This window comes from Xyrauchen texanus, chromosome 50, assembly GCF_025860055.1.
Source record: "Xyrauchen texanus isolate HMW12.3.18 chromosome 50, RBS_HiC_50CHRs, whole genome shotgun sequence".
Lineage (NCBI taxonomy): Eukaryota > Metazoa > Chordata > Actinopteri > Cypriniformes > Catostomidae > Xyrauchen > Xyrauchen texanus.
This window is the reverse complement of record NC_068325.1, coordinates 19425834-19438168: the sequence shown is the minus strand read 5'-3', so window position 1 is coordinate 19438168 and position 12335 is coordinate 19425834. Positions and strand designations below refer to the sequence as shown.

General features: G+C 42.4%; 1 protein-coding gene across 1 annotated transcript; it reads right to left on the bottom strand.

The window, feature by feature from the left end:
• Window positions 1-4505: 4505 nt before the first annotated feature.
• On the bottom strand, window positions 4506-11274 carry LOC127641102 (protein shisa-5-like). The gene is made up of 4 exons (XM_052123872.1): window positions 11075-11274; window positions 8280-8410; window positions 7948-8172; window positions 4506-5330 (listed from the first exon to the last, which is right to left on the bottom strand). The coding sequence occupies exons 2-4, from the start codon at window positions 8392-8394 to the stop codon at window positions 5161-5163; spliced, it is 510 nt and encodes a 169-aa protein (XP_051979832.1). The 5' UTR covers window positions 8395-8410; window positions 11075-11274; the 3' UTR covers window positions 4506-5160.
• Between the last annotated feature and the right edge of the window lie 1061 nt (window positions 11275-12335).

Sequence of the window (12335 nt, the reverse complement as noted above, 5' to 3'; positions counted from 1 at the left end):
TGACGAGTAGGAGGGCGAGGAGAGGGATAAATGCGGCAGTTCGGGAGAGCGAGAGCCACATGCAGTTGCCTTGTGTGTGTGTTTTGTGTCTTTTTGTTTAAGTTTTCATTAAACTATTATTTTGACCGTTAAAAAAACAAAACAAACGTGCCCACCGGTTTCCCAGCCGTCGCCTGGTCCTCAATCACTCCTCCACCCTCTGGTGGATGACAGCTGCTCTTCCCCGGGCGGACCGGAGCCAGTCCTCTGACCCCTGGCAGATGGAATGCCTCTCCGCGTTTTGCCGGATGGTAGGGAACTCCTCCGCCCCTGGCAGCAGCTCCATCTCTCCAGGCGGCCGTGAGCGAGCCCCTCCTCCCCTCGCGGATGGCGGCCATTCCTCCGCGTCCAGGCGGTCGCCAGCAACTCCTCCATCCCCTGGCAGCAGCTCCATCTCTCCAGGCGGCCGTGAGCGAGCCCTTCCTCCCCTCGCGGATGGCGGCCGTTCCTCCGCATCCATGTGGTCGCCAGCAACTCCTCCGTCCCCGGGTGGATAGAGACGGCTGTTCCTTTGGGTGGATGGCAGTGGCGATGACCCCACGACAGCACATCCCTCCTTCCCGGGCTTCGGCACCAATGTAATAATGGTTAAGTATGGGAAAGGAAGCGGCGGGAACGGGACGAACCATCAAAATAATGATTAATGAGAAATTGATTAAAAAAGACTAAACGTATACACAAAACACACATGGCAGCTGCATGTGGCTCTCTCTCTCCCAAACGGCCGCGTTCCACCGCATTTATCCCTCTCCTCAGCTGATTAGCCCAATTAGGGGTTCCTTGTCACATAGACATATGCACATTTCCACAAACAATGCCACCAACAAAGTGGGCCTTAAAGACTTTTAAGTTGTCGGTGATCAAAGTAAAGCTATGTGCAGGTACTGTAAAGCGTAGATTAACGCTCACCATGCAGACCTCCTGCAACATGCAAGCACAGACAAACACAAGAGCAATGTCAAGCCATTTTCCTCAGCACATCTAAAAGACATCAGTTTTATTGTGTCAAAACATTCAACCACAATTCAAAAGGCTGAGTTTCAGCTAACTAGCTATATTGCTTGCCACACAGCAGCTAGTTCAGTCGATCACTTGGGTGACCTGGTAAGTTCGACCTTTGAAAAGGATTGAAAATCCATTGTACAAAATTTACAGGACTTATCAACAATGTCATAGCCCCCTGCATGTTCAAAGACTTGCTAAAAGCTATCGGAGAGTCTCAGTATTCACTGGTAATCGACGAGAACACAGATGTCACTGCGGCAAAGCAGCTGTGTGTAGTAGTACGTTACTTCAGTGTCTCATTGAATAAAATAGACTCCGTTTCTCAACAGCATCGGTCTTGATTTCAAGAAGTGTGTAGGGATTGGAACCGATGGCTGTAGTGTCAGGTTGGAAGGAAAAATGTTATTCAACTTTGTGCCAGCAAAGCCGTTGAAACACTGCCTTGGAATCTCGAGGTTTTAATCACACTCGCACAACTGGTTTTCTCACAGTGCATTGAGGCGCAGAGTATATGCCAAAATGTACATATTAATCAATGCCGGTGAAATGCCACTGATGCTAGTGCAGCTTTCAGACACTAGATGACTCTCCATTCATGACTGCTGTGTGCGTGTACTAGGGCAGAGGGAGGAGCTTCAGTTACATTTCCAGCTGTGCAAGATACAAAATGATGCTATGATGCAGAAGTGCTCTGAATCCTGTGTGACCAGATGTACTGTGATCCTGTGAACAAACTACCTGGAGTTTCTCATGCCCATCTTACTCAAGGTTTCTAGAATCAGCAAGTTGTTCCAACTTGAAACAGGCAATGCGTTCAAAACACTGGACTAACCCTACATTCATTATCTCAAGAGTAATCACACCCAGCGCCATTCCTCCTCCGATTCCAAACTCCATGATGTCAATTTGGATGACAGCCAATCAACTGCCCGTGCATGCTGTTAATTTCGGGGTGCAGTTTACTATTGCTCTTGAAGAAGAAAAGCTTGACAGCACTATTGAAACAAACATGAAGAACAGATGTCTAGAATTCCTTCCTATGCTGAAAATAAACTGTAAGGCGGGGTGCCAATGTGTTTGCATTCAAAGGCAAAGAGCAAATGTATGATCTTTGAGAAAATCAACATATAACTATCTCACAATCAGCAACTCTTTCTGAGGCACCACACCCCACTTGGCGAAGATTGCAAATTCACACCTCATTGTTGCCCTTCCACATCTGTCCCATTCTCTCCTCTCTCCTCCTCATCCATTCCCCTTCAGCTCAGAATCACCTCAAAATCACCTAAGATCTGTATTTAACAAAAGTCTATATCTGATGTATACAAATACTGTAACTAGTGTCACATATTTGGTATCATTTAAAATGTCTCAGTACGTCTGGTATAGTGCTCTTATTCCCAGGTTTGTAAAACTTAATGACAACAAAGTTATAAGGTCTTTGCCAAATACTGAGTAATACTGGAGGTCAATCCCCCTCCTTGAAGGTTTAACACCAGGATGTCAAGAACCCATTCACCCCCAAATTGTCATTGTTCAAAGGATAATACCATTTGGTACACAATGTGTATTCTGTCTGGATATTTAAGGAGGGCTGGCCCAGAGCCATCTAAACCTACAATGTGTACCTAACAGTACCGCCACTCCCTATTCGCATACTACGCAGTCTGCGTAGGGCACAAACTCCCTTGGGGGGCACAATCTTACCATAGGAGGGCACCAGAAAGTCCACCAGCTGCCCTTACTCGCACATTATACGTGATTCAATGCCCCGAAAGCGGTTGCGGAACACAGACGATGGCTTCACGCTCATATCACATGACCACCCCATCAATTTGACCAGCACCGGCCCTGGTACCTAACATGTGGAAGCAGGCTGTCATTACCCCGGTTCCTGAAGGCAGTAGTCCTAAAGCTTTTAATGACTTCAGGACAGTTTGCCCTCACTTCTCTTGTAATGAAAACCTTTGAAAAGCTTGTGAAGACAGAGCTTGCAAGGGAAACCGAGAGCACTCGACACAGAGTGGGCACACAGAGGAGTTGAGGATGCTACAATCACTCTACTTAACCTTTTGTTTAAACATCAAGAGGGGAATAAAACTCATGCTAGATTGTTATTGACTTTTCCTCAGCCTTTAACACCATCCAAACCCACATTTTAGCCATGACAGAGCATTTTGAGTTTGAGTCATAATCATGTGGGTTGGATATTGAATTCTCAGACAAACAGAACACAAAGAGTGAAAGTAAATGGCGTTTTATCAGATTCATCATGTTCTTCTTCTGGCTCACCCAGACAGAAGAAGTGTGTTCTCTCACCATTACTTTATATTCTGTACACAAACATCTGCCAAAGTGAGCATGAGAATAGGACCATATTAAAATTAGCAGATGATACAGTCATTGTGAATCTGCTTCACGACAATGAGTCCAGCCACGGCCCAGTCATTGATGAGTTTGTCACTTGGTGTGACCGAATCTTTCTTGGAGCTAAACATAACCAAAACAAAGGATATGCTCATAGATTGTAGCACTCATGCTTCAATCTATGATACTTCGATCATTAAAGACAAGCTGTGGACTGTGTAGAAAGCTATAAGTATCATGGGACAGTCATAGACTCCAAATTGACCTTCGAGAAGAATTGTGAGGGATTATGGAAAACTGTCCTGATTTCACACTGATAGAACCACGATGACCCTCTTTTATCAGGCTTCTATTGAATCAATCTTGTGCTTTTCCCTTGTGTCATGGTTTGGTTACCTGTCTCTGAAAAACGAAAATTCTCTGAACCAAATTGTCAAGTGGGCTAGTAAGCTTATAGGTGAGTCTCAACTCAACCTATCAGTTCTTTACTCCACGCAGCTGTAGGGTAAGGCGAGCTCTATTTTTAAAGACTGTTCCCATTCTTTACATGGCGAATTCCAGCTCCTTAGCGCCTGCTGTCGGTTTGTGGCCCCTAGGAGGAGAACAGAAGGATACAGGAATACTTTTGTACCCGCAGCCATTGCACTATTAAACAAAACTAGTATGAGATGATGCATTTCACCATGCATGGCACTTTAAGTATAGAAGCACTTTGTCATGACCTTCTTAGGAGTCTTACTTGTTATAAAGTATGTTTTGATGTCTTATGAGATTGTATCGTTGTGTTGTCTTAACTATGGATTACTGAATTTCCTGTCTGCACAACAATTTTACCCTCTTGTACTAATAAAGAAACCTTGACCTTGGAAATGCCACATGATGACCAAGTTCATCGAGAGTAGATCTTCCTAGAAGCAATGATCAATGCACATGTAGAGACACTCACACAAACACAAAAATCACTAAAACTGCTTAAATAAACAAACGACTTGATGGCACTTATTGATATCTGACTATATCTATAATATAAGATCTACATTGATATCAGACCAATAACATTACAAACACAATGAGATACATTTTTATATATATATATTTATTTATTTATTTTCACTAGAAGGGGGCTCCACAATACTGCAGACAGAAAAATACAGACTCCAGTCGATTGGCTAAAAAAGGGCGGGCCACTCTTTTTGGGTCTTGTTTTGTTTCATGTAAACTCTTGGTTTACAAAGAAAGCTAAAAATGTCCCCCTCTTTTGCATCTAGACGCATTCATTGCATATGATCGAGCATTTGCGTTTCACATTATTTAAACTAGCCATTAAAGGAAGTCAGTGGGCCTCATGACACCTTTGTGGAAATTCTGCCTCGCACGGTGATATTCAAATGCTGTTGTTTTTTTAGACCCTCAAGGGATGAACTCAATGGAAACTTCTCAAACTTTGTAACACCTCCCTCAAATTGAGCCAAAGTTGTTTGTCTTTTAGCTAGGGTTGCAAGTCTCCCACTCTCTAGACATTAAACAAATACAATGCAAGTTTTCAGCAGATGCGTGACATGAAAAGAAAAGTTCACCATGATGACCACTAAAGTGCATAATTTGAAACAAAATACAGACATTATATGTTTGAAGCACGTCCAGTAGTCTTGCATAAGCTGCACCAATTATTGGATATATCTAAGGCTTAATCATACAACAGCACGGAAATGTGTTGCACACCACAATCCAGTGACAGACAGTTGTGGTTTAGTATGCAGCCTTTGGAGGTTCCACATAGGCAGGGTTGTAGGCTGGCTGATTAAAGTTGTTTGTTGGTGGGGGCAGATGCGCAAAACCCGGCTGAGCTGGTGGCTGTATTGGGTACGGAGCCTGGCCACCATCATATGCAGCCGGATTGTTGGGATGTCCAGGGCTTGCTAGAAAAATAAAGACTCTGAATTACTTTATTTGGCTAATCAATTGATTCATTAACTGGTCAAGTAGTCCCTTCAGTTTCAATAAAGAACTAGAGTTTGTCAAGACAAACTTTGATGATGGCTTGACAAAGCCTTATTGAAGTTTGATGGATATACAGACAAACAGTCAGCTAGCTAGATAGATAAAGTCAGATAAACCGTGAGAGAGAGAGAGAGAGAGAGAGCAACTAAACCCTTCATTGGTCTTATGGGTCAATTTGACCCTTTTAAATGTTTAACACTTATTTACATTAACTTTAAGATTATGACATCCTCCACAGAGGTGATCTGAACCTGGAAATGTCTTTTTATTATTATTTCATGCCTTTATACACAAAGCTGCAAAAAATGTCCCTACGTTGTCCTTAAGGGTCAAACTGACCCTTTTTATGTTTAATTTCAAAAGCTTATAATACAGGCTCTGTTTTGCTCTATCTCTCTACGTTTGGACTTAAATTGTTCATCTAGGTGCCAGCTAAGACTAGAAAAAAGTACTTTTCCCTATTACCTTCTATTCCAGTATACAGCTCTGAAAGGCAGGGGACGCCCCAACGCAGCTTCAAAAATGTTGTTAAAATAAAGCTTGTAATAAATGCTCTGTTTGCTCGATCTCTGTACTTTTAGTCTTAGATCATTCCACAAGAGGGCAGCAAACATTAGGGACAAAAACCTTCTCTATCACTTTCTATCACAACATACAGATCTGAAAAGTAGGAGTGCACCAATGTGTTTTGTGACTCCGCCCACAGACATCCAGTCATTTTTGGGAAGCCCCGCCCTTTCCCCCATGTTTTGTGGAATATCTTGGCCTCTGAATGGACTACAAATGTGATCTTGGTGTCAAACCTCAGGTTTGCATTGATGTATAACATTTTATCATCAATATTCAGGAACATATTCAAATGGTGATTTGTTTATAATACTTTTTTCTGGACCTTTGAGACAAAACAGTGGACAGTGAAGCTGAGAAACAAGTAAAAAAAGACTCATGACTCATAACCGTTAAATAACTTTTGAACAAGTGAATATATATATATATAATCTTGAGTCAATGAGTGTTTGTGGGTGTCTGTGTGTATGTACTTATGTGTTATGTGTGAAATTTTGAATTTGGACCTCTATGGGTGGAGTTGGAGCTCCCCCTGCCTTTCAGAACTGTATACTGTGATAGAAATAGAGCAAACAGAGTCTTTAGTACAAGCTTTTTAAATTGAACATAAAATAGTGTAAATTTTACCCTTGAGGACAACATAGGGACTTGATCGTTAAAGGGGCTGGGGTCAGTCAGAACATATTTGCTGTTTAAATACACGTATGAGGATCGAGATTTTGCAAGTAGGTATAGCTGCAGGCCGGAGACCTCTCCATAAGAGGGTGGGGTCACTCCAAAAGGAGGTTGCGCCAACTCCAAAAGGGGGCATCACCACACACACGGTTAGGGGAAAGGATTAGGGGCTCCCAATATCTTTACTGGTGGTTTGGAGCTCCCAGTCTTTTTCGGAGCTCTGACTGCAGCTATATACTTCTCAGATACTGGACCAATAAAGAGTTTGAAACCATGTGATTTATAAAATGTCCTGTTGCTTGTCATGGCTGGTTAACATGGTTAACATTAACATGGAAGAGATTGGCCAACTTTGATACATTTTTGCTTTATTGCTGCACTTTCTGTTTTATCAAATCAAATACATTTTTATCAAATGTGCAACAATTTTAAAATAGACACCGGGGCCTTGGTAACTCAGCGAGCACTGACGCTGACTATCACCCCTGGAGTCGCGAGTTCGAATCCAGTGAGTGCTGAATGACTCCAGTCAGGTGTCCTAAGCAACCAAATTGGCCTGGCTGCTAGGGAGGGTAGAGTCACATGGGGTAACCTCCTCGTGGTCACTATAATGTGGTTCTCGCTCTCGGTGGGGCGTGTGGTGAGTTGTGCGTGGATGCCGCGGAGAATAGAGGGAAGCCAAACATGCGCGCTACGTCTCCGTGGTAACGCGTTCAAAAAGCCATGTGATAGGATGCGCATATTGGCAGTCTCAGACTTGAATGCAACTGAGATTTGTCCTCCGCCACCCGGATTGAAGCGAGTCACTACACCACGACAAGGACTCAGAGCGCATTGGGAATTGGGCGTTTCAAATTGGGGAGAAAAAACTAAATAAAAAATAGACTCACGAAACTAAGAGTTAAAGGTGTAATGGGATTGTTTTATGTGTTAACTTGCCACTCCAAGGCCAGGGTGTTGGTGGTGGTTGCCAGGGCTTCTTATGCAGTTGCTTGGACAAAAGTGTTTGCTTATACATGCCCAAGTCAAAACAAGATGTTGTTTCTAGATTTGGAAATCCCAAATCTGAAGTAGGAATTATGCTTGCCTTAGTACTTAGTTATCTGGGTAGATATACGGACAAAATGATCAGATGTTGTTTTAAGCGGTGGTCACACTTGACGTTGAGCATGCAACATTTTTTCAGACGCCGCAACAGAATTCAATGTCAGAGCTCAATGTGTTTCCAGTCGCTCACGTTTGGATGCATTTGAATGGAAGTGAATGGAGTGTGACCACATCTGCAATTCTTACCAGCCAAATTATATGGGGGTGGGGGTCCTGATACATATGGCTGTCCCTGATATGGTCCCGTTGGCATAGGTTGCCCTCCATAGGCTGGCTGGACTCCATACCCTGGCTGAGTTGGCACAGGCTGATATACCATGTAGGGAACTCCCTGTATGACAGGCTGCTGCTGCTGAATGGATTGTGTATTTACGACTGTAGTTATATGTGTTCCTGTCACTGCTGCAACAGCTGTGTGAACAATCACATTTTAAAAATTATGATTGAATGAGTAGGAAACAGTTTTCTTTTTTTTTATGCCAGTTTTGGTGGATAAAAAGAAGAATATAAATACTTACGTCTGGGTCTTCTGCATGTTTTATAAAGACAACAGCAGGGACAAATGCAGCAGATAACGATCACAGTGATGATCACAGCCGCCGATCCGAGGAAGCCCATTAATTCAACAGACATGTTTTTTGCTTATGGACTAATTATGAAAGAAATATTAAGAAACAATCATTAGAAACAGGCTTCAATATTATCTATGAACATATTTTCTACGTATCTTGAGTTATTTTGGAAAAATTTGACATGCAGTTCGAGGGACGGGTGTCAATCATATAGCACTCCATATTGTTTCTATATAGAAATTCATCAACTTTGCATGCTACTTGTAAAAATAAAAATATATTAAATATATAGTTCTGTCTTTATTTACTCCAAACCCATGTGACCTTCTATCTTCGTGGTTTCCACCCTATTTGACCAATGAATTTCCATGCATTTGAGATACTGGACACAGATTTTCAATATATCATTTTGATTTGTGACTGAATCATTTAGACTTATTAATTGAACAAAACTGACTAAAAAGGACAACTCACTGACATATTGCCTACTGACATATATCTAGTCTACTAAATGTATATACACTGATGAGCCAAATCATTATGACCACCTGGCTAATATGCTGTTGGTCCTCAACGTGCCACCAAGGCATGGACTCTGCAAGACCCCTGAAGGTGTCCTGTTGTATCTGGCACCAAGATATTAGCAGCAGATCCTTCAAGTCCTGTAAGTTGCCAGATGGAGCTGCTGTGGATCTGACGTTTTGGTCCGGCACATCCCACAAATGCTCAGTCGGATTGAGACCTGGGAAATTTGGAGGCCAGAGCAACACCTTGAACTCTTCACCAAACCATTCCCAAACAATGTGTGCAGTGTGGCAGGGCACATTATCCTGCTGAAAGAGGCCAATGCCATCAGGGAATACCATTTCCAATGGTGGACAGGGGACATCATGGGCTCTCTGACCAGTCTAAACAGCCCCATACGCAGCAAGGTGCAAAGCACTGTGTGTTGTGACACATTCCTCACGTAACCATCGCTAAAAGTTTCATTGACTTGTGTCTCAGTAGACCTTCTGTTGGTTCAGACCAGATGGGATAGGCTTCGTTGCCCTCATGCATCGATGACCCTTGGACACCCAACCCCCTGGTTTGTCCCTCCTCGGACCACTGTCAGTAGGCACTCACCACTGCTGACCGGGAGCACCCCACACGCCTTGCCGTTTCAGAGATACCTTGACCCAGTCGTCAGGCCAAAACAATTTGGCCCTTGTCAAATTCGCTCAGGTCTTTATTTACTCCTGGCCAATTCTCCTGCATTCAACACGTGCACTACGATAACTGACTGTCCTTCAATATTTCATCCACTTCAGGGTGATGGACTGCACTGAGCTCTGTTACAGAGAGGGAATGCATTTTTACTCAGGAAGCAGCGGATCCACAAATTTTCACACTTGTCGAGACAAGGGGGCCTGGGTTGCTCAGTGGTAAAGCCACTGGCTACCACCCATTGAGTTTGCTAGTTCAGCTAGTCCGAATCCCAGGGCGTGCTGAGTGACTCCAGCCAGGTCTCCTAAGCAACCAAATTGGCCCGGTTGCTAGGGAGGGTAAAGTCACATGGGGTAACCTCCTCATGGTTGCTATAATGTGATTTGTTCTCGGTGGGGCGTGTGGTGAGTTGAGTGTGGATGCCGCAGTGGGTGGAGTGAAGCCTCCACATGCGCTATGTCTCCGTGACAACGCGCTCAACAAGCCACGTGATAAAATGCGCAGGTTGACGGTCTCAGACGCGAAGGCAGCTGGAATTCGTCCTCCGCCACCCAGATTGAGGCGAGTCACTACGCCACCACAAGGACTTAAAAAGCACATTGGGAATTGGGCGTTCCAAATTGGGAGAAAATCCACACAAAACAACTAGTGGTGACTAGAGCAGAAAACTGGATGTTTACAAGACAATATCTTGCACTTGAGCGAGGTTAACCTAGTTATTACGAAGGGTACGAAGTGGTGGATTTTTAGAATTGTATTTGTCATTATAAACAAAACGGTGTACGAACTGGGGGGAAAAGTAATATTTTATATTTTCTAAATTTGGAATCTGTCACAAAAATAACTGTGTAAACGGCACTGGGGGCGGAGGACTTTTTCAAGGCACCGTAAATTTGAATGTTAAAGTTGTCTTCAAACGCAAGCCTTCAGTCTAATGTGCCATCTTTATATAAGAAAATCAATGGACCACCGAGCCCCACAGGATGTTACTGTTAAAAGTGTAACATGTACCCAGTCAAGCGGATGCATTTTGCAAACTGCAGCTTCAACAACAACCACAACTTCTTTGAAGGAAACGGTGGGTTGGGCAAAAGTCGACAAAACACCTCAAAAAATCATGAGAATAACTAGCAACATCCAAGCCACTGGGAGTCTTAAGTTAAAATCATTCAAAATCAAGCTGAAATCAGGATTCAGATTGATATACATTTTTTAAATGCTTCTGAAAATCAGTAGAATTTAGTTTGATATTATATTTGAATAGAAACATATAATAGTGTGACAAATCACATAGACCGATTTTACCCCCCCCCCCCAACTTTTTAAATGTTTACGAAGTAATCTAATGCAACATTAGTAACCATCTTTGCATTCGGAACAATGTTTAGGTTTAACATGTGACAAGACATTTCTCATTACCCATTAGTGAATATGGATGAGATATGTAACAAAATGTTTTGTTAAAGCAAAGTACTTTAAAAGTGAAAGCTTAAACTGTTATGTTTAATCATTTGAAAACAGACTGCCTCACTTACCGACTCCCGCTGAAACAATGTCAGACAAGAACAGACGAGTTGGGACGGTGGAGGCTTTAGTGAACCTCAGCCCCTTCAATACTCCTCCTTATGGTGTCTACAGCGTTGATAGACTGTACCGGTGAAGGCTTGTGAATATGGATTATGCAGGTGGGCAGAAGAAATCAGCTCAACTGGTGCACAGTGAGTTTGCAACTTCGTGAGTTGTCTCAATCTAATACTCCTCCCATTCATGGAAATGTTACAGGTTATTGGTAGAGCAAAAACGAAAGTAAGACCACCGGTGTAATGTGAAACTTTACATTAAGGTGTAAGTCTGTAAAAGGAACCAATATAGACAGAAATGGACGCATCAATCCTAAAATATCCATATCTTTTTTAAACTAGGGATATCATTAATTGGTTACAATGAACAATAATCATAAGCTTCAAAGGGAAATTAGGCTATATTAGGAAATACTTGTGCAGGGTGGGAACTCATCTTAACACGCATGCTGAAAGACACAAGCAGACAAGCTTGCAACATCACGAGGCTCGTTCAAACAAGAGCGATCAGTGCCTTGTAGCAATGGTTTTAACAAGATTACATGTATACGTTTTCATTGAACTCATGCAGTTAAACTTTGTGAATTGTGCATGTTGTTGCACCCGTGCTAGTTTTTAGCAAATCATTTCGATTTATATTTCTAAATAGGAATGAAAATTCACTATACACAGAAAAACACATAATAGTACACACATAAAACTATTAACCATTCATTTGTATGTAGGCTATATATGGTAATACAAGATAACGTGTTAACATGCACTCATATTAGCTACAATGCTATAAATACAGTTTATTGCATTTTTATGATGTGCACGTGCTCTTCAGACACTACTACACCACTGCTTACAAATAACAACATTTCTTATAAGTGGAAGTGCAGTGCATAAAATCATGCAGATGCGGGTCAGGGGCTTCAGATAATGTTCACATCAACCATCAGAATGGGGAAAAAATGTGATCTCTGATTTTGGATTGTTGGTGTCAGACGGGCTGGTTTGAGTATTTCTGGGATTTTCACGCACAACAGTCTCTTGAATTTCTTCCGAATGGTGCCAAAAACAAAAAACATCCAGTGAGCGACAGTTCTGTGGATGGAAACACCTTGTTGATGAGAGATTAACAGAGACTGGTTTGAACTGATAAAGTCTGCAGTAACTCAGATAACCACTCTGTACAATTGTGGTGAGAAGAATATCATCTCTGAATGCGTTT